The sequence below is a fragment of the Jatropha curcas genome, chromosome 1 (assembly GCF_041381405.1).
Source record: "Jatropha curcas cultivar XTBG-Jc1 chromosome 1, XTBG_Jcur_1.0, whole genome shotgun sequence".
NCBI classification, from domain to species: Eukaryota; Viridiplantae; Streptophyta; class Magnoliopsida; order Malpighiales; family Euphorbiaceae; genus Jatropha; species Jatropha curcas.
Genome location: NC_143151.1, coordinates 5,015,326 through 5,039,660, shown reverse-complemented (window position 1 = coordinate 5,039,660; position 24,335 = coordinate 5,015,326). Strand labels below are relative to the sequence as shown.

Sequence of the window (24,335 nt, the reverse complement as noted above, 5' to 3'; positions counted from 1 at the left end):
CTGCCGTCTCATCTCACCGTTGGCGTAACCAATAAATATATTTAATATAATAGAAAGGTTAGAGTAATTCACTCTTTTGCCCAATAACCTCCAACCCTAAGCAACTAAGTGACTTTCCTCACAGTTTTAAGCAGAGGATGAGTCCATTAAAGGCCGAGGGAATTAATGATTCATGCCTTTTGCATAAATCTTTATGAAAAAAATTGTTGGATATATCAAATAATAATAAAAACTATATAGAAAAAACTATTATATATATCTCTCGAAAGAAATAATAAAGTGAATTACGTGAGAGTTTTTCCTTTTTTAAAAAAAAAAAAATTTTATTTTTTAAACCGCAGGCCCGAATGGCCCAAGCGCGTAACCAAAACGAGTTTGATAGTCTGGAGGAAAAAAAAATATAGAAATTTCGAACTTGACCCATTTTTTGTTGTTGGGCTTAATTGGATTGGATTGGTCGAATGATAGGAGAAAGCACTAACGGCCCAAAATCTCAGGGTACTAAAATTGACAACAGTAATTTAAAAATAAAAGCCTTTAGCACTAATGTCAAAACTTGATATTTTTCCAGGGTAAATAACTATTTAATCAATCTCTTAGGTTCGGGTATAATTATAATTTTATATAAATACATTAGCGTTCCTATTTAGTTTATTATCAAGTACGAAGAATGCACACCGACATAGCTTCGTGGTAAGTGCATATACAACCTAATAATATACCAAGCTTCAAATATCCTCCCTCCATACTTAGAAGAAAAAAAAAAAAAAAAAAAGCAAAATTTGATGGAGTAATATATACTCTTTGTGTGATTTTCCTAAACTAAAATTTCTAGTAAAAATGTATTTAGTTAAATAATGACTTTTTTTTTTTTTTTTTAGATGCCAAGATTTCTTATATGCATAATCTAATCAAACCAAATCTAAATAATTGGATACTCTCCGGTCTCCATGCCCCTATAACTTATATCCATTAGCTATATCTAATGAATCTTTTATTTTTATATATGAAATGACCCAAATTTATTTAAAAATTTAGAAAAATAAAAAACTGACAAATCGTCTCTAACCAAAACCTGACCAACCAGATCAAATCAGATGGCTAGAAATGGCAGTTTATAAAGGTGGAAGAGGAAGAAGATGATGATAATGATGATGGTGAAGAAGCAAAGCGTGCAATTTGCATGAAGTGATTGATTGATTGTTTACTTCTTCTTCTTCAACCCCATCTCAGCAAGCAAATCCCACTTTTTTACATTTCAAGTACTTGAATTGGCCCACTTTCTTCCAGATTAAAATGCTAAAGGAAATAAAATAAAACGAGCTCCTCTTTTTTATGTTTTTTTTTTTTTTTATTTTAAAAATAATTATCTTATAAATAGCTTCTTCTTTTTTTCCTCTCGGTTTTCAAATATAGTAAATTACTACAGAAATTTTAATGTTTGTTTTACATTTGTTTATCTTTGCTTTTGGGATAAATGAATTAGATAAGAAAAATGAGAAAATATTCTATTTTATTTTATTTATTACTTCATTTCATAAATCATTATTGTTTTTTATATATTAAAATATTTAGATTTACATGTTAAAAATACTAAAAAAAAGTATATAAGAGGTTAACAACTTACTTTGGATTGATTCTCAAAAAATGAGAAACTTACTTTGGATTGGATTGGACAAGGTCTTCCTTTTTTTTCTCTTTTTTTTACAACATACTTTCATTTTGATTAAAAAAAGAACAAAAATAAAAACACACGTGCCAAGCAAGTGAAGCCAAAAACTATTAAATTGAACACATTGATGAGCAGGGTGAGCATTCCATTAACTGAATAATATTATTTTGGTGTCAGTGAAATCGAATGTATTATTATAGTAATTGAAACCGAATGGTATAAAATTGATTCGATTAAATCGGTTTAGTTCGATTTTAAATTAAAACATTTTCGATCAAAGTAGTTATTTTACATTTAAAAATAAATTTAATTAGTTATATATGATAATCAATTGAAAAAACTAAATGATTTTGTATATCTAATCTGATTGGTAATTGCATTTTTAAAATAATTATCTGTACTTTGACAAAAAAGAATCGGTTTGATTTGATTTTGGTTAGAGTTTAGTATTGCTCAGTGCCTCAATCTTTCTAGCTAGAAAAGCCGCCTGAGGAGTGGGTGTGGGGTCTACCTTGAGGCTCAGTCGTCGAGGCACAATACACGTGTCGAAGTACCAGTTGAAAGAGGTTTAAAAATGTAAAAGAAAATAAAAAGAATACAAATCTTGAAAAAGATTTAAGTGTCTCGTCTATTACACGTGGGAAGAGTTTGTGTGAAAGTTAGTGCACGTAACGTATGACGTCATAAGAAAAAAAGACAGCGAGGCTTGTATAACGTTCGCGTCTTTGTCTGTGTCTGTATCGAATCCCAGTTAGGACTTGTTTGACTTTTGCTTTTGTGTTTTCTCTTTTGGAGTTTTTTCTCAGAAGCCCCTCTACTCTTTCTATTTTTTTCCTTTCCCCTGTGAACTTTGTTCCTATTTTAGAAAGATGACAAACCATAAGTTTCGGTCTAGGGACATTGAACTAAGACCTTATTCTATTTATCTTATTTAAATCTCAATCTCATTTTTATTTTCGATTTCAATCTAATCCCGAACTGCAATTTAAACTGAAATTATATGAAAATTGTTTCAGCTTTTGATAAGAAAGAATCAGATTTTAATTCAGTCTTGTAAAGTTTTTTATAATTTCGAATTTGACCTTACTAGTTTATTGAAATTTCATATCTATTTGTGCCTTTTCTTTTTTCTTTATCATTAGTCTAATAATTTAGTAGTTAATTAACACCATAGTATAATGCAAGAGATTAAAAATTTAAATTCTAATTATTCTCATTTCTTTTAAATATTTTTTTATGCATGAAACGGAATATATGTAATATAATTATCAAATAATTCAAAATTAAACATAATCAATGGGTTTCATTAATGTGATTTCACTAATACATTTATATAACTTTTCATATTTTGTCATCAATTTGGCAAAAAAAAAAAATATTATACTCTTCTATATACTTTTTTCTTTATCTATATCCAAATAATAAAAATCAAATTTCACTATTATTTTCTTCCATTTTCTTTGTTCCCTATCTTATCCAAACAAAGGGTTGGAGCTTATTGGCTCTATGTATAAATGAGGGAGCTTTAACAACAAAGAAAGATACATACGGTAAAAAAATCCTAATTATATGGGGTTGAAGCTTAGCCTTACTATAATTTAAAAAAAATATTACCGAACACAGTCATAGGAGAAAAAGAAGTGATATTTATATATATAGTAATGGACACATCAAACCTGTGCTTAGACGAATCTATCAAGAACCCTTCTTTAAAAGAAAAAGAGTCTAGAGCATTTTTACTCTCCTTGTTGACATACACACATATTATAAAAATGTACCTTCATTAGCTAGAATTTTCTGGAAAAACTATGCAATAAGTCAATTATTTTGGTTGGTTGACAATAGTAAGGAGAAAATTAAAGAACATTATAGAGGAAAGAGTTGATAATCTGTCAATATATCATGGAACTCAAAATGTAAAAACATGAAGAAATTTTTGAGGTCTGTCTGTGTTTTTAATTCTTTTCAGAGGCAAATTATCAAACAGTTGACAGGTTTAGGTGTAGCGACTAAACTTATCAAATTATTATTGTGAATGTTTTCTGTAATGAAGAAGATTTGAGCTCCTCGAAGTCTGTTCCCCCACCTTGCTTTATTCTGCAAGCTTCTACGTACTGCACAGTAATTTAGTTAATATTGGAAATGTGAAACAAAACAATTGTGAGACCAAGTCTATTTAATAGTCCACGTAAACTGGTTTCTTTGTCTTTATTTTTCTTAAGATATACCACTTCATTTTTAATATTTACTTCTATAAACTATTTATTCATTCATTTCGCCGTTTAAATTTTTTTGCAGTTAAATGTCATGTAAAAAGATGAAAATATCTTTACTTTTTTCATAAAGTTTAAAAATGATATTTTCACCTTTTCACGAGATATTTAATGGAAAATTATAAAAATATAAATAAAATATAATAAAAAAATTGTAATTGTAAGATATGCTTGAGTTTTAATTGATGATTTCCGCAAGATTTATCGACTTAATATATAAAAAATTAATTATAAAGAGGAGGCAATCACGAATTTCGAAAAAAAAAAAAAAAAAGTAAACAATTGCTATGGAGGGCTATAGCTGCTCCTTACTTGGTCCAGGTAACTATATTATTTTAATGATGTAACTATCATATGAATAGAACCTGCAAAATTTTTCTCAGCTTAGCTTGCCAACTTTTGAGAAAGTGAGAGGAAACTAATAAAGCAAGTGTTTGAATCTTGTTTTTTTTTTTTTTTTTTTTTTTTTTTTTTTTTTTGTCTAAGAGGCAATGCAAATGAGGACACTTGTCACTTTTGTTGTTTATTACTGTAATACTTTCTTAATTAATTATTTTTCTTTGTTTATTATTATTTTGATAGAAAAATTATTGGAGTGCTTTCATGTTTTCAAATTTGAAAGATTCCATGGCAGTAGAAGAAAGGACAAAGGAAAAATGATTAATTAATTAATTTTTTCATTGCTAGGAAACTTCGTTTATATTTTAAATGTTCTATATCAGTGAATAATTTTTCTTTTTAAATGCTTAGTTAAATTGGAATATTCTCTCTCTCTCTGTATATCATGTATATCCTCCCACAAGTAAGATTTAGATTTGGGTGTGTCCACATTATTATAGCTTATCTATATCTATCTATAGATGGAGGCAGGTGCCGGAAGTGGCTCCGGCCTTTATAATTCAAACTTTTTTTAAAATGTACTCTTTAAAATAATTAAAATTTTCAATTTTATCCCTAAAATATTGTATTTTCTGGGTTTACCTCTTAATTTTTTTTTTTTTTAGCTCCTAGCCTTCGATCTTAACTTTGTTACTGCATATATTTTACTTTATTACTAGACTAAGCCACGATTTAATCTGTAAAATTGGATATATGGTAGACTAGTGAGGAAAATGGTAATTGACAAAGGCACATAACTTTGATTAAGATTTAATTAAATCAATAATATGAATTTAAGCATGCTTCATATGGAATATATATAAAAGATTATTTGTTTATTATTAATTATATAACAACTTGGTGACGGTAATTATGGCCTCCATACAATGATTTTATATTTATGGAAGTTAAGGTTGAATCTCCTCTTGATTGGTGCAGAAATTATCAATTAGGGTTAATTGGCAACTAGCTAGTAATATATCTATGTAATAACTAAGCCAAAAGAAAATTTTGACGAACCTCCACATAGGATAAATGCAATAAACCTAAAAATATATATAAAAAATTTTTGTTTATATATATATAATAAGATTTTCTCCATAGGTAAAGAAAGGTCAACGGAAAAGGGGATATTGTTAACAATGATTTGATAATGAAACTCAAGTGAGAGAGAGAGAGAGAGAGAGAGAGATGTGGAAGCTAGCTAGCAAAATGCTTGTGTGTGTGTGTGTGTGTGGACATATGTATCTTTGATTTTTGTTTCCTTAACATTAAAAAGTATTATTTTCTTATTGGATTTTTATAAAAATTCCTAATTAATGAATTAGGATAAAATATTATGTGCGTATATATAGTATTGCATTTTCTTATTGATATTTATGTTAGTGGTATAAACTCATCTGCATATGTTATATATTGTAAATTTTTGAAAAAATAATCCAAGTATAAAAAAAGGATCAATTATTGATTACTGATTAATAATTTTTTTATAGTAATATTCCTTGTTATAATATATATATATATATATATATATATATATATATATATATCATGCTCAAAGCATTCGAAGAACCTCAGAAAAAAATACATAAAATTTCACAAAAAAAGGTTGGCTTTGAACAACAATGTGTTGTATCACGTTTGCAATGACTCAATCAATTTGATAAAAAAAATAAAATTAATTGAGGACCCCATTATAATAATATGATGTAATCCACAATTATATGCAAATATATTGATTTTTCATTTTCAATGGAGAATCTTTCTTCACATTTAGCAAATAATTAAAATTTAGAGAAAATGCTTGTATGTGTATATTCATAGCATTTCATTCTATATTTTTTTTTTTCATTTTTGTAATTGTATTGTAAAAAAGAATTAATATGATTATTTATATATGCATTATGTTGCAAAATATTGCTAATCCCTCACCGTTTTGTTTTTGAATAGTCATATTGCTCTCTCTAAAAAATTATTTCGCCAGTCTAAAGTATAACTACACTTGAGTATATCATTTTCACCTGGGTTAATTCGATGTAAGGTTTGTTTAGGGTGTTACATTGTAATGGAGTTTTTCCATTGGGTTAATTCCAATGGCATCAAACATAAAAAATAAAAAATAATAATAATAATAATAATAAAGCAAAATATACAAAATATTGTCCTTGCCGACATCTATAAAGTAGAGCATATTTTTAAGGAATCACTTACAAATATAGTCTTAATAAAAACCGTTCAGTTTGTTGACTAAAACCCAAATTTTTGCCGATATTAAAAAAGGTTAATCTCACTATAAAAGTAATTTTTAAAAAGTAGGATGCAACCATACAAATCCGTGATTATTTTATATTACCTCCCTAGAAAAAATAGTCATATTCGTGCTTTATACGTAAATTAATGCACACTTTTTAGAAATTGAGTACAAATTTAGTCAACGAAGCATTACAATTTGGTTTATTTGAAAAATTTAAATTTGTGCCCAAATTAAAAGTATTAATGGACATAAAAACATTTTCTATAAGTAGGATGCAACAATTGAAATGTGTGGTCATATAATAAAACCTGATGAGTGTCCGTATTCTTATTTGTACGCAGATCTATAAGTGAGATTAAAAAAGGTTAATCTCACTATAAAAGTAATTTTTAAAAAGTAGGATGCAACCATACAAATCCGTGATTATTTTATATTACCTCCCTAGAAAAAATAGTCATATTCGTGCTTTATACGTAAATTAATGCACACTTTTTAGAAATTGAGTACAAATTTAGTCAATGAAGCATTACAATTTGGTTTGTTTGAAAAATTTAAATTTGTGCCCAAATTAAAAGTATTAATGGACATAAAAACATTTTCTATAAGTAGGATGCAACAATTGAAATGTGTGGTCATATAATAAAACCTGATGAGTGTCCGTATTCTTATTTGTACTCAGATCTGTAAAGTTGAACATATTTATATCAAACCGCTCGTACATGTAGTTGTTATTACATTTTGCAAATAAAACATTATTAACTGCTCAACCTACCTTTTGTTTGTCGCTATACTTATTGATTAGGCAAAAAAAATAGATAATACAGATTATTCAAGGGCATTTTAGACTTGCTCTTTTGATATTATTTCTAAAAATTCCATTTAGAGCAAAATTTTCTATATAAAATAAACACCCTAAACGAGAATTTTCTCTAAAGTAACAAGAGAGGGAGTAATAAAAATAACACTCTCATCGTTCCACTTTAAAAGTAACATTTCATATTTTCACAAGAATTAAGAAAATGATTAAAGTATATTGATTTTCTAAAATGTCTAAATTGCTCTTCTTAAAATTAAAAACTTTCTATTTAAATTTACTACAAAATCAATGCTATTTTATCTCATGCTAAGGCCTTGTTCGGCATTAGTGCTTAGTATTTTGACTGGATTAAAACACTATCTTAATTAATTAAGGCCTTCGGTAATATAACATTTATCATAGCGTTTAAAGTTTAAGATAGTATTTCATGAAACATTATCCTCTCTAACTTTTAGTGTTTTATAAATTTTTTATGACATCTATACCTATCATTTATCTTTGCCTTGTTCCTCATTGCAACAATATTCATCCATATATTTTTTATCGTTTTATATTAAACAGCTAATCAAACAGTTATTTTTACTGAATATTTTTATTCTAAACCGTTATATAAATACCTAACCATTAATAGCTAATATCTCACAACGAGTAAAACAACGGACAGTTATTACAACAACTAAGATTACCAAACAGGGTCAAAGCACCACTTCCATAGGCATAGCCACCAGTTCATTTTGAACCAAAACCGAACCGTACTGTAGATGAATCAAAATCGGACCGAAATCGTCGGTTCAAGGGCCGATTAAGGTTCATGTTAATGTTAAAAACTGAACCTGAACCGTCCTACAACCGGCGGCTCCAGTACGGTTCGAACCAGAAATTTTCTATTTTTATTTTTAAAATGATAATCACTTGGCCTATTTTATACATCTCTAAAAGTCTTAATAATATTTTACTATATGATATATTTTACTTAAGATTTTTTTTTTAAATACACTTTACTTTAAAAGTTAAAAATCTAAAAAGTAAATAGTAAAAAAAAAAGAGAAATATATAGTCTAAACTTATATTGTTTTAACTTTTTTTTTTTACCCTTTTAAATTGTTTATGAAATATCCCGAATTTTTATTTTCAAAACTTAGGAATTTTTATTAAATCAAAAATCTGAATTTTTGATAGTATGGGTTGTAAAGATCGGGCAATTCTAATTTGAGCCCAAAGTTTTACGAGTTGGGCCCAAGCCCAAATAAAATGTCGAAAATTTCGAATCGTAAACAGTTAAAGTTTTCGAGAAATAATATAAAATCCCAGCGATTAATATATATATATTTACCCTAAAAACAAATCTCCTTACTAATTATAGTTTATTTTTATTTTTATATTTTATTTTGGTTAAAGGAGGAAATGTTACAAAACTTAATTAAAATAATCAAATGAATTGAACCGAATTCAGAAATCAAATTGATTTTTCAAAAACCACACGAATAATTGGAAAACCAAGTGAAAAACCCGAGAACCAAGCAAATCGAGCCAAGACATTGAATTAGACCAAACCGGTTCGAATCGAACCGGAATGGTCTAGAAGCCCCAAGATTTTTTTTCTTTTCTTTTCTTTTCCTTCCTTTTCTCTTTTCCCTTCTTCTTCCTGGCGCCAGCGCCATGTGCGCGACCTCCACCCCCTCCCCCTTTCCCTTTTGCCTTTCCAATCACCTGAAGCCAGCGCCATTCCCATCGCCTCCCGCTGCCGTTCCCGTGCCGCTCTCCTTTCCCCTCACCTCTGTTGCCTCAGGCTAGCGCAGCAAACTAAGGAGCTGCGAGATGCGGTCTTAGGCGATCGGGACAGTCGACTCGCCGATCTTCTTTGCTATTTCCGGCGAAACCAGTCAAGGGCTGGCTGGTTACACCTTCTAACACCTCTGACGACTCCACCGGCTACCGTCTTCCTCAACTCCGGCAGGGGGCAAATGTAGATAGCTGGAGCTGTTTCCGGTCATCCTAACCGGAAAATTCATTTTTCCGACGCTAATTGTTTAACTAGGTAATTAAATTCTAACCATTTATAATATGTTTATAGTTCCTTTAAATTTTATTTAAAGGGTATCATGAATTAAATAATATGGGTATAAGAATGTACATTTCTAGCTACTGTCTGTGTTTTGCTCAGGAATTATATAAGCATAGCTACTTAGGAATTATTATTTGAGTTTCTTGATGAAGTTGAGTGGGTTATTATGGTTAACAGTTTTGGTCTAGGAATGAGAAATCTAGCTATTATCTATACATGTTAACTTAGAATTTTTAAGAGACATTGCTAGCTATAATATAATGTATAAATTTAGTATAATTCCTAAGTATAAGCATAGCATAAATTTTACAACAATTAAATTACCAATACTTGAGCTAAGGTCAGTTAGTACTCGATAATATTATTCTTGCTAGATAAACAATTTGATCATGGATTTGCTTTAATTAAAAATGGAAATGGTAGAGGTATGCCAAAATGGAGGAAAATGAAGCTTTAATTGAACTATAAACTGAAGTCTTACCTATATGAATCAATTATTTAGTTTACAGCAGGTTTTGGCGAAAGAAGTTGGAAACTTTAGATGGCAGCGACCATTTCAGCTTTTCCCTTGAGTTTTTGCTTTGATATGAATTATATGTTGTTGTTAAGTTTAAATTTTGATGGGAAATGAGTTAGTTGTTTACTGTATATAAGTTTAAGTCAAGTTGAAGCTATTTCTCTTGGTGGGTAGCAGCTATTTCAGGTAACGGGTGCCCTTTTAGATATACTAACGTAGAAATATACATATATATATTGAATTTTTATTTAGGTTAGCATTGATTTTTAGTGGCTAGTTTAGAATTTAACTTATCGACGCAAGTTTTATTTATAAAGTGTACATTTATTTGATAATTAGTTAGAGGACAATTAATACAATCATTGGAACATGTTGTAGGTTATTATAATTTGTAGATTTATTTAGTGAACGTTGACATACTTGTACTGAAAGGAGGATGGGACTTAAATTTGTTGATTGCCCGACGGATGGGCTGTGTACATTGATTGATAAATATATATAATATTGCGATATTTGAGCAGGTAGATAGTCCAATTTTTAGGGGAGGTGCTGCCGAAATTTCGATAGAACTTAGACTAGTTTTAAGTAATGACATAATTAATAAGTTTATTTAGATTAATTCTATAACTTAATAAATATTAAATAGAGTGCTCTAATTATTTAATTATTTTCATTATTATTCATTGAATTATTCAATTATTTATTTATTTCCATTATTATAATTTATTTTATTGTTTGCTTATTCTTACTATTATTTGTTATTTATTTAATTGCACTTGAGAATGGTTGTCTAGTTGTGCATTTTATTACGTTGTCCAACTGATCAATATGTCTGCACTTAATTGCAATGTTTGATTAATTGTGTTGTGTTTATGCTATGCTTTGTTTGTGTGGAGTTGGGATGAAGTGGGTCACCATGGGTTTGTGAGACTGTTTCTGTTATACGGATCCTGATTCTGATTTCTGTTATATTCTGATTCTGTTATATGGATCCTGATTCTGTTTCTGTTAGCCGGGTAAATGGGAGATCGGCGCCCCGTGTGCACCTACTGTTACCGTTACTATTAACCACAGGTTGGCTTCTTTATTGGGCGCACCGGATAATCTAGATTTGATCGCAGCCCGCAGGGTGGCCTCCTGTTGTGAGCGCCTGATGATCTAGATTTGATGGAGACGACCGGGTTGCCTCCTGTTGGTATGAAAAAGAAAAGAGAGGATAGAAAAACAATGAGAGGGCTGGTCAAGTGAGGATTAGACCGGTCGGCCAGTATGGGGGATCGGCTCCCTGGTGCACATGTGAGAGGATGAGCCATGTGGGAGGACGGCTCATCGGGGGTTCGGTGACTCCACTGACTAATTTCCACGTGATGTGATTATATGAAGATGTTAATGATTGTGAGTGCTGGTGACATGTCATTTGTGTGACTGGCTGCGTGAGCATATAACTAGTCGGATGACTAGATTGATATATTTACACATATGTGTGAATGTGTGTGTTGTGCAATAATAGTTACTCCTTAGAAAGCTCACATATCTTGTTTAATTTTTCAGGAAGTAAGTTTCTCTTTAATTCGGTTAAGCTATGTTCCTTCGTCGCAGAGCTAGAAAGAAAATTTTTCCTAGACCAATAAATATTTTGCTATGTATCTAGATATATAAAAATCTATGTATATCTATTAGTTAGTGACTCCGCAGTTGTAGAATTTGCGTACAATTAGTCGTGTATTAACATAGACGATATAATTATGTGAGCCCATATTAAAAATGTGATGTACTATTAATTGGGTCCGAACCGTGGAATGTTGTAGCTGATAAATTTGGGCCGAGATTTAATAAAAAGGATTGAGGTTTATTTTTTTTATAAAATGGGCTGAATGTTTGAAATTTATATTGAAATAATAAATTTTAGTGATTCAGGCTTACTACGGGCCTCGGGAGCCTTAAGCTTACCTGGGCTCTAGTGCCGGTCCGGCCCACGGAAACGGGTCGTGACAGTTTAACAAGTTTAAAATTACATTCTTTTGAAGCATTTTTCAAAATTTTCTTATAATTTATTTAATTAATAACATTTAAACAAAATAAAAATGATAATTTATTTGATTATTTTATAAAATTAATTAATTTTATTCTTATATGAGTATGAGCATTCTAAAATTTATTTAAAATAACATTTACCAATATTTTTTAAACTCATATTAATATTTTCGAAAAAAAGATATAACATTATAACTGAATTTTTTTTTTTAAAAAAATGTATCGCTGAAAATCGTGATCGTAACCGTCGGTTTATCGAAATCGGCCAAAACTGAAACCGGACCGAAACCGGCGGTTCGAGGGCCAATTCAAGTTCAACATTTAAAAAATTTTGAACTATCGGTTCTGTGAACCAGAACCGGTAGCTCAATGAACCGGCCATGCCTACACTTCCATTTCATTTTTCATGTCTTGATATGATGAAAAACTTTTAGTTATGTGTGTAGTCAACATTTTAATTTAACTATAATTAAAGTAATGATAAAAAGATAAAAATAAATTACACTTAATAAATATAAATAAAATTGAAAAAAAAAATATTAATATACTCTCAAAATTTTAAATGAGCAATTAAAACGAAAGAAAGTAAAATATATATTTGCACAATTAATTAAAAAGACGATGGATATCCTTTCACAATCTTAATGATCTCATCCTCTAATAAGAAAGTTGTATATGGACAAATAGCTTCACGTGAACAAAGAACAATTAATCAAACCCTCTGTTTCGTTTAGGTTCATATATGCTAGATAGAAGTAAGGTCCTTTGGAATATTCACCATAAATGTTTTACATTTCTCCTTTTGGAATACATTTAACAAATTTAGTAAATCTAGTTGCAGTAAAAACTTTGAATTGGGTTTGATTTTTTATGACCTACAAAATCTACTGGGGTCCCTCCAATTGGTCCTTAGGCCACTATTCTTTCATTATTTTGTAACTTAATAGGCTCTAGATGGGAAATCTTTTACAATGTACTCTACACCAATCACTGCATCCATATTATTTTTACATTTTTTTTAATATTATATATATATATATATATATATATATATATATTGCAGTAATTGATGAGATGGATTTTTGGCAAAGAATATGAGAGGATGGACCCAAATATGCATGTTCATGATTCTTATTAATTATGTAATAACTTTAATGATATGTAAATTATAGAACTAGAATTATAAACACGTATAATGGTTATAATTAAGAGACATATTAAGATTATGATCGAAAACAGCTTTTTAAGTTACTTTTAACGTTTTAATTAAAAATTATTTTTAACTGTTTATAACATAGCGTTTGGAATAATTTTTAGAGGCTAAGGTAATATTTTATAAAAAGTTAACTCATGTAACGTTTAGTTTTTAATGTACTATGAAAAATTACTAAAATAACTAATAATTAAACGCTACTAAAACAACGAACAACTATCAAAACAGTTAATATATTCTTTCTATTAGTTCAAATACGGAGTTGAATCAACGGAAATAGACCGCATCCTCAGATGAATTTTACCTACAAGGTTAGATATTTAAGAAATCGTTATTATGAAGAGGGCTTTATAAGAATATCACCCCTAGCTTAAGCCTGAAACACATATGCACAAACTAAAAAAAAAAAAAAAAAAGGTAATTTTAAGAATTTTTATATAAGAAAGAAAATTGATAAATTTGTTTAGGGTGATGAGAGGAAAATAAAGAGTTATTTCGTTGGTTAAATTATAGTGCAAGTTAATAGTAATACATAATCATAAAATTAAAAAATAGCCTTGCATAATTATAAATTTATCCTCTTTACAAATCATCAAGAATTCAAGAATTCCATCTTTCAAGTGATGACTGATTCACAAGTAATAATAGAAAGTAAAAGATTGGATATTCAAATTTGGATTCACAAGTACATGTGATAATTTAAAAAATGCATTAATATGGATTATTATTTGTCAATTGTGATCAATTAATCATAAAATAATCTAGTACAAAGAAATGGGTATGTGCCAATTAAAAAAAAAAAAGAAAGAAAGTGCCGGTATGTACATGGAAAATGGTGCATGTGTGAAAAACTAGGCATAAAAAATAAATAATAAATAGAGTATGACTTTTATAATATGGTGATTGAAATTTATTTAACTATCAAGTTGAAGCCAGTTAGTTATATAGTTATCTATTACTTAGTCTATGGTTTGGAAAATGTCACAATTAGAAGGCTGTAGCTATCAATTCAATTTCTTGTTGAATTTCTTCTAGGTTAAATAGACTTTGGATGCCATTTAAGAAAAGAAAAAGACTAAGCAAGGTTTTATGTAGGGTGAACCAAAATTGAAGGGTGGAAAGTTCTATTAATAAGCATTATAACTCTGTAGCCATGGTGACTGTTTCAGAAATGCCGATTCCAGTTATAAAAATATAAAACTGAAATCCAACTATTTTTAGTCTGTTTCTAAGATAGAACCGTAGATTTCGGTTTTATTCTGATTTTGAACCAAAATTAGATAATTCTTTACAATTTTTTTTTTTTAATTTATATGCTCCCCCTCTGTCTAAAAAAAAAGATAGTCCATCTTTCCTTTTTAGTTTGTCCCAAAATATAGTCCACTTTCATTTTTTGTATTATAGTTAATCCTTAAATTATCTATTTTACCCTTATTAAATTTTATCTTATTTTCAATGATCTCATTAATTCTTACTTATTATTTCAATATAATAATTGCTTGTTATTTAAGTTGGACATAATAAAAAAGTTATACAAATAAAATTGTCCTTTAGCCACAATAATTGCTATTACCTCCGTTCCATAATGCTTGTCACATTTAAGAAAATAGTTTGTTCAAAATACTTATCACATTTTTTGTTTTAAGGAGTAATAAATATTTTTTTTTTCATTTTACCCTTTGAATATGACCAATAATTATTACTTCTATTTAATGGTTTTCTTAGAAAATTAGTATTAAATTAAGGGTACTGTAGTCAATTTACTCAATAATTTATTGTAATTTAAACAAATTTAATAGTTTTTTTAAGAAACATGAAATTCACAAGTATTATGGAATAAATACAGTACTTTCTTTGTGAAAATAGAAAGTGGACTATCTTTTTGCGACGGAGAGAGTAATAAATAATAATAAATATTACTATTAAAAAAACTAAACCAATTTAACAAAAAAAATTCTTAAAGTTAATTTCAAGAACCTATTTTTCACGGTTTCAAATCTAAACGGCCGATTTTAAATTAAAATCAGCGGTTTTAATTTAAAAAATGAAAAACCATAACCGAACTGTAAGTACACGGATTCAATTACGATTTAAAATCAAGAACCATTGATCATGATTTAAAACCAATTTTGAAGGTCTGATTTCGGTTGGGTTCCAGATTGAAACCGAACCGTTGTCATGGATACTTACAACTGATTGAACATGTCTATCATTTTGACTTGTGTACATCTTGAATATAAATAAATAATAAATAAATAATAAATAAAAAGTACATTTTCTTTGCTGTAGAAAACCCCAAGTCTGTCTTATGCTCGTATTAAAAGGAACCAACAAAGCAACCAGACCCCCACCATTTGTATAGAAACTGAGAGAAAGAAAAAGGAGAGAGAAAGAGCTACTGGGTTTTTTTGTTCTTGTACTATAAGTTTTTTGAAGATATATTCAAGAAAAGAGATCTCTTGAAAGAAAGAGAGAGATGGGAAGAGCTCCTTGCTGTGATAAGGCAAATGTGAAGAAGGGTCCTTGGTCACCAGAAGAAGACTCAAAGCTTAAAGATTACATAGAAAAGTATGGAACTGGTGGTAATTGGATTGCTCTCCCTCAAAAAGCTGGTAAGATCTCATTTATCAAATTAAAGATTTCATTTTTTTTCTTATAGGTTGCATTTCTTTTTTTTTTTTTTTATTAAAGATTTCTTTTTCCTTTTTAAAAAAGATTTCATTTCTTGGGTTCTGTTTCTTGCTTTTTCTTAATTGTATGAATTATATATATGGTTATTTTTTTATAATGATCACCATCATTGTTATGATTAGGTTTGAAGAGATGTGGGAAAAGTTGCAGATTAAGATGGTTAAACTATCTAAGGCCTAACATTAAACATGGTGAATTTTCTGATGAGGAAGATAGGATAATCTGCACTCTATTTGCTAGCATTGGAAGCAGGTACTGCATTAAATGAATATAGTTTTCAATTATCTCCCTAAGTAACATTCTACTACTAATTTTTCTTAAAAATGAATTAATTTATCTTTGATCTATGTATAATTTGCCAATAAACATCTATGATTTTTCTTTTCTTTTTTTTTTTTTTTTGAATTTTTTTCCATTATTATAAACTGTTGGTTTTGAAATAACAATGGAAGACATGTCTGAAATCGGCAAATAAGAAAATGAAAGGAAACAGATATATAAATAATTTTAGTTTATAGTTTTTAAATTTTTTTAAAGAGAAAGAAAGAAAATCTTGAACACATGAAGAATCTCCAATTTTTGGATAATATCTCTGCATGCATGACAAGTTTCAAATACATTTATGTTTTTTTCTTGTCAATGGAACCTTATTTTCTTTCTCTAACATGCAAATTTTGCAGATGGTCAATAATAGCTGCTCAGTTACCAGGAAGGACTGATAATGACATAAAAAACTACTGGAATACTAAACTTAAGAAAAAGCTCATGGCCATATCTCCTCACCAGAAAAAAGCCTTACCATTTCAATCTCAACCATTAATATCATCATCATCTCAGTCTCTTTTATCTCTTTATAATAATAAAGACTCTTCCTTTACTTCTAATTACCCTTTTTGCTCTATTAATAAACCTTTTAATGCCAGCTTTGATCCTATTTCACCAATCCCACCAAATCTTAATTACCAAACCCAGGAAAGCTTACTGAGTACTAATCATCATCACCCTTTGCAATATTATCATCCAGTAAAAGACAACAATAACAATAATTTATTAGTTTTTGGAAGTGAAGCAAGTTGCAGTTCTAATTCTGATGGAAGTTGCAGTCAGATCAGCTATGGTGGAAGAGACATTAAACAAGAAGAAATGGGACTTCAAAGCTTGATCTCAAATGGGTATGAAGAAAATCAAAAGTTTATGTTAAGTTATAACAATGGAAGTGAAAATCTGAATCAATGGGCAGAAAAGGCAAGTGGGTATTTTGGAGAAATTACTACTACTAATCCATTGGAGTATGATCTTGAAGATGTCAAGCAACTGATTAGTAGCAGTAGTGGTAGTAACAACAGTAACTATAACAACTTGTTGATTGATGAAAGCAAGACACGAGAGAAGTTCATGTACTACTATTGAAATGGTGAGAAAAAGAAAAGTTTAATATTACTATTATATTAGTGAATGATTTTTATGTATATGGACTTGTTCTTCTGACTGTAAGTAAAATCAAGAAAGATTTGATGGGGTAAGGTGGAGAGATTTCAGATAAGGGAGAGTTTGGAGTTGTTTATGGGAGTCTGTGTTGTTTTCTGATGATCAAATATGAAAAAACATTTCTTCTTTTGACAGTACATGAGTTTGTAAAAAGCTCCTTTTATTTTTGTGCATATTTCTTTTTGGGAAGTCATCATACATTTTTAACATCATCTTTGTACTCTCTCTCACTTCCACTTTTACTTCTCTCTCACTCACTCACTAGTAGTAACTTCTACCTGTACCACTCATTATTTGGAATATAAGCATTGCGAATTTAAGTATTCATCTCTTAATATTAAAAAAGAAAATTATACTTTTACCCCTGAAAGATAAGATGGAATAAAACATGATATTTTCTTCTTTAATTAAAGATTTCGAGTTTAGCACTAAATATGGAGTCACTTTAAAGATTCTAGAAGGAGTGGTTTGCCTCCTTTTGTGGTTTTGTCCGACACGAATTCAGATTAGTCAGATAATAGACGATTAAAATTTAAAAAAAAAAAAAACTATACTTTTAAATGTTTTTGTATACAAAAGTATTAACAATAAGAAAAAGTTGGAAATTTATATTAGCCCAATACATATGAATACAAATGAAAGATTGCAAGTGCTCAAGTGTCATACAATAATAGTAGCAAAAGAGTTTGAATTTCAATTAATGAATGTTTGTTAATTTGTTGTGATTTTATTTATTAGATTTAATTTGAAAATTATTATTTAAGAAATAATTTTAAATAAAAATGTCGAGCTGAGAAATATATATATTCTTAAATTCGATTATAGAAAACACTTCAAGTTTGATAAATGCAAATATTAATTCATAGATATTCTATTCTTCCTTTTGTATTGTTGGATTTTCCTTCTTAATATGATCATTTTATTCTAAAAAATATATATTAATTCATAGATACTCTAAAAAGGCAAGAGAATTTGAGTTCAAAACTTAAAAAAAAAGGCTATATACAGACACTCCATGAGCAAATTAAAATAATTACAAGACTAAAAGATTTTAGGGTGCCCCAAACTCTAGGGTTGATTTATTTGGGTTTATACATATACCCAAGAAAAAGGCCAGTGTACCCTTGAAAATTCAATGTTTGTTGGCATTTGAGGAGGGGTAGCTGTGGTCATGAGAGAGTGCATTGTATTTGTAGATAGTGCTTGGCCTATTGTAAGTTTCTGAAGAGGCTAGAATCTTTTACATGAAATAGTTCTGACTCAAAGGTGGGAACTTTGTCTACTACAAATTTAAAAACAAAGAAGATGATGATATAAACTTTGGATTTTTGTGAGACTACATTACAAATATCTTTTAAATATTGACTCAATAATTAATCATAATCTCACTCTTCTTCCATATTTTCCTTTTTTTAATTTTCCCCAATTCATTTCTTAATTAGTTTCATACATTTTTTTTTTAATTTAATCAAACTTCAAACAAACAATTATTTATTTTTATTGATTTTATAATGTCAAATAGATCAATTTGTTTGGTCATGCCCTCTTTGATGTGAGTGTTAATTTAATAATGTGTATACAGTTATGAGTATATGATTTATTACTCAGAATAAAAAATTATATATGATTTGATCAAAGATCTAATTTTTTTTTTATATTATTGATTAAGAAAAACTTGAGATAATTAATCAATTAATGGGAATATATTTATTATTTTCTGGTTGCAGCCCTTTTTTATATTTATTATTATTTGTTGGATTTTTATACGTGTTGGGAGGAGATTATTATTCAGGTAAAATCCTCTTGACAAATAAAGCTCTTTAGTTTCTTATATTAGTTAATATTCTCTCTGTTCCATAATTATTGTTCTACTATTCTTTTTGATCCATCTCAAATTATTGTATTGTTTTCTTTTTTTGGATGTGAATAATATTTAAATTTACTATTTTACCCTTGTTTAATATGGTTTTTTATCCCCAAATATAATAGTCAAACTATTATATTATGATTAATTAAATCTTGATATAAATAAAATTAAAATACCAATCTTTAATCTTCCAAGATAATTGTATTTAATCAAATGTTTAGTTACAGCTTGATTAATTTCAAAGATAATTTAATATGAATCACTCCATTTTAACGTATATAAATATAAGGGTATATTTAAAAAAAGTAAAATTTATAATTTAATTATATTAACTAAATTTCGTTAATCTATATGCAGGATGGGATAAGAAATACGAGTATAGACTTCATTTTTCATAATTAATTAATCATAATTAACGGAGAGCTTATACTAAATATGATATCCAGTGTAGAGGAAGAGATTTGATGTATCATTTGAGAATTGAAACTATACTAATTATGGCTGCTACTCTTTCCAACTCAGGAAACATGAAATGGAGAATATAATACAAGTTTTATAATTTAAAAGAGCAGGTATAAGTATTGGGGATTGTATATATATATGTAGAAAATACATAGACGTGGCAAAGAACTGAATATTTAGTCTGTGCATGGTCCTTGACGTTTCTGTATCTTTTCATATGATTTATTGGTAGGTGACAACTGATAGTTCAACAATTTATATATTAAAAAAATATTGCAATCATGTAAGATATTGTGTTATCTCCATTATTTCTTTTTATTTTTATATTATTAATTCATCAATGGTGGATTTTAAATATAAAGAAAAAAAATGTGATTTTGTAATTATTTTATTTATTACAATAAAGACTGAAAATATACGAAACTAATTGTTGGAATATCAAAAAATGCAATGTATGTAGCCCACGAAATAAATTATATTCCTTAGTACTCTTTCTTTTCTAGTCTTCCTTTTCTTTGAACCAAAAAAATAAAAAATGATTACTCTTGTCATTTAAATAAATTAATGACAGGGTTTAGAGCTAAATAAGATATATTAAAACAGAAATTTCAATCTTAAAAATTGAGTAAAAATTGAAAACAAGTTTCACAAAGAGATAGTTTTCATTATATAACTTTCAAATTAGTAAAAAAATGGATTGAGACATTTTAAGAGAAGAAATAATAATAATAATAATAATAAGAGAGAAAAAAATCATATGATAAATAAAAATGACAGGGAATCCCTATTGGGAAGCACTCCAAAGAGGTCCAAAATAGCATGATCACAAGATCTGTGTCAGGCTACAACACTGTTATCTGACTCCAGCCTTGTTGCATATATAGTCAGGCTAAAAATACAAAAATATAAAAAAATTTAAATATTAATAAAATTTATAGTGAAATGAACTGTTTGCAATCTGCATCTCATAAGAATTATTAATTATATTGCCAGCTATTTAATGTATTTAATCCAATTTTTAATTTCATTTTTTTATGTTTTTTTGTTTTCAAAGTTTGATTGCTTCAAAGCAGTTGGGAAAAAGGCATTTTCTAGGAATGTCTTTTCTAGTGAAGTGTAAAGGTCAAAAAGTGTGGCACCTACTGACAAGTCTGATTATCAAATATTTAATTTTAGTTCATAATTTAATCACTTTTATTAATTTAATATATTTTTTTCATATTAATATAATTGGATTTGTTGTCAACACAGATGGGGGTTTTGGAAGTTTGCATGAAGAAATGTGGGATTATAGCATCTGCCCTTCTTTAGGGAGCCAATAATGTCAAACATATATTATAATTAGACCTTTTCATTCATTTTGTTTTTCTATATAGACCTTCCTATAGTCCCTCTAGCTCTCCAAGTTGGGACCTTCTTCAATATATACAAAATGTTTGAGGTAGTTCAGAAAAAGAAAAGGTAATTTCTCTTCTAAAGAACAAATGGATTATATATAAAAAAAATATTATAATATGAGTATGAATATAGGGATATAAATTAAAGTTATCCAAATCTTTATAAGATCAGTGTTGAGTAAGTAAAAAACGCTTATGGGGAGAAATAACTACGAATTAAAAAAAAAAAAGATTAAACTCGACCTTTATTTATTAATTGAGGTTTTAAGTTTGGAATCCACTAAAAGAACTTTTTCTAATTTTTGATTGTTAAAAAATAATTTTAATGTAATATTTTATCTTATAAATTAATCAGATGATCATGATGATGATTGATGATGAGTGCATAAAGAAAAGTTAGTTTTGGTGTGAACAATGAAGAATTTTTTGCTAACAATGATTAGTTGTATTCACATGGCAACTCAACCATGTTTGATGTTTCAAAGAAAATCTAGGACATTGCTATAACTAATCCTCAGAATTTGAAGCAATGAAAATGAAAGGTTTTGGGGGGTAGAATTGGAGTTTGAAGTTTAGTTGGCAAGATTTTTTAGACTCAGATACGATTCCAAGTTCATAGCAAGAAATGAAGATTTTACGTTGTTCCACTTTAATACTCGTTTAGGATTCACAAAGTATATTAATTATTTTTTTCAATTTTATTTATATTAATTAGGTGTTTTGTAGTAAATTAAATGAGGAGTTTTTAATTTTAAGAATGACAATTTAGATATTCTATAATATATTATTAAAAAATTAATGTATTCTAATATTTTTTAATTAGATCCAAGTGGAACAAAAGATTTTTTTTTTTTTTTTGCTAATAGCTTGCTTTACTGTGAAAGATATACTTGGAACAAGAAAGCATTAAGTCTTAAAAATCATTAGTGTATGATTGGTTTTCTAGAATTTCAAAACTCCAAAAAAAGGACTATGGCTTTGAATTTGTAGGGCAACCCCACAATCCACATGCAGATGCATAGCCTTTTCTTAAAAGAAGAAATCCACATGATACTCTAAAGAGTCAACATTGATACTAATAATAAAATATTATAAACTTCCTTTTCTACCTAGACCAAACCTTGAAGCCTTTGGCATTTAGGAGGATGGTTACACCCATAGTAATCATTTAAGGGCAGGCAAAGAAGCCAATTGGAATAAGTTCCTTGAGAAACTATTTCAGTTTTATTCAATATCTTGATAGAGACTTTTTACAAGTCATATTTTGCTTACAACAGCATTTTTGACTTCTATTTAGTCTTGTGCTTTATCTTGTTTACCCTTGTTCTTTTTTTTTTTTTTTTTTTTTCCTTTTTTGAGAAGGAAAAAAAGATGGTTGTGAATTTAAACTTAATCTTGGTAAAGGGTAAAAAAAAAAATATCATGCAATTCAGTTTCCATTTATTTTTGAAAAACAAAATTTACCTCAACATATTTTTTGGAAATTTTTAATGTTTAGAACACTCAAAAAAAATTATCGTACAAAAAAAATTAATCAGTAGTACGATAATTTTTTTTTGTCCAAAAGAAAATTAAATTATTTTGAAGGAAAATACTTATTTTTAAAAGGGTAAATGTTTTTAGGCATCATAAATTTATTAGAACTTCAAAAATATACATTATTAATTCCATCATTGTTAACCTACATTAGTCATTAATCATTACCATTAGTCATTGGCTATCCTTATCACCAATTTATCATTTTTATATGTTTTTCTCATATTTAACAATAAAATTTTAAAATATAAAATTTATATTCTAAAGTAAATTTTATATTTTTCATTCAATATTATAAAAAAAAAGGACTTAGGGCTAATTCATCTCAAAGGCTAATTAGAGAGGAGATTTGCTAAGTGTTATATGTACACACACTAAACTCCCTCGTATGCGAGTGAAGAAGGATAGACAATTGGGCTACCTGACAAGTATACGACGGTCCAATATAGATATATTCAGGTACAATCCACTAAGGAACTTCCATCATGGAATGCAGGTTTGACCTCGAGGCTATGTGATACCATCCACATTACGAAAATGAACTTGATCCTAATTCACCTCACAAAATAAATGGAGTTTAAATATATTATTAATATAATTGATATAAAATTAGAAGTATTGAAAATTAACTCAATTGACCATATAAATTATTTATAGGATTTTGATTTTTAAAGTCAACATAAAAAAATAATTCTTTATACACATATAGGAAATATAATCTATTCGTCTTAAAAGAAAATTCACAGGTCAATACAAATATAATCTATTCGTCTTAAAAGAAAATTCACAGGTCAATACATGTGCAAGTATAAAATGATTTAAGTTTTCAAGCCATATCATATAATAAAGAAGTAATAGTATTGCTTATTGCTTTCGAGCCACATTATTTAATAGTAAATAACTAATTAGTACTCAAAAATTTATTATTAATAATAAAAATTTAACCTTATTAAACTATTTATAATTTTTTTTATAAAGTACAGTTTTAGGGATTATGACTATTCACATTTAATTTTACTATTTAGTCCTCCACGTTTACTATTAATGCTATTTAATCTCTCAATTAACGGTAAAAATAACATTTTTAATTGGAGAGCTAAAACTATTAAGTATACGTACCAAATAAAAGAAATCAAGTTATAATAATAATAATAATCAAACTGAGAGGCTAAATACCATTATTCTCTGAATATTCATTTAATTGTTTGTGTTAACTATTCATGAAAGTCACAGGTTTACCCGTTCAAGCACTTTCCTCTGAAATTTAAAAGAGAGAGAAAAAAATCTCACACAAGGGATAGCACATCACTATATTTTAATTTATTAGTAAAATCAATTAGAATTTGACTTCTATTTTCAATAAAATAACTATTGCTGCCAATTTATAATGGAACCACCACCAAATTTGAATAAATAAACAAAGAAATTTAATGATTATAAATTTACTTTGTTATAGTTAAAACTAACACAAGTAATCATTTTTGAGGCCTCAACTATCCTAATAATAGTTGTTAAAGGAAGTAACATTTTATAATCCGGTCCCAAACTCTAAACTATCATAAATCGCTACGCCACTTAACACTATTAATAATAAAATTAGTCAAATATGAATATATAATTGATGTCGAACATGGCATAAATGTCGTGAAAGCAAAATTCTGACTGTCCATC

At 28.1% G+C, this 24,335-nt stretch overlaps 1 protein-coding gene across 1 annotated transcript; it reads left to right on the top strand.

Annotated features, from left to right (window-relative positions):
- Positions 1-15,538: 15,538 nt before the first annotated feature.
- On the top strand, positions 15,539-17,539 carry LOC105628031 (transcription factor MYB28). Its single transcript, XM_012209330.4, has 3 exons — positions 15,539-15,835; positions 16,037-16,166; positions 16,595-17,539. Exons 1-3 carry the CDS (start codon positions 15,700-15,702, stop codon positions 17,322-17,324), a joined length of 996 nt encoding a protein of 331 aa, XP_012064720.1. The 5' UTR covers positions 15,539-15,699; the 3' UTR covers positions 17,325-17,539.
- Positions 17,540-24,335: the final 6,796 nt, after the last annotated feature.

Bases quoted from the DNA above. Each gene is read 5' to 3' on its own strand.
- LOC105628031 (XM_012209330.4), top strand. From the start codon at position 15,700: ATGGGAAGAGCTCCTTGCTGTGATAAGGCAAATGTGAAGAAGGGTCCT. The intron at 15,836-16,036 runs GTAAGATCTCAT...TGTTATGATTAG, and splicing joins TGCTCTCCCTCAAAAAGCTG to GTTTGAAGAGATGTGGGAAA. The intron at 16,167-16,594 runs GTACTGCATTAA...CAAATTTTGCAG, and splicing joins TTTGCTAGCATTGGAAGCAG to ATGGTCAATAATAGCTGCTC.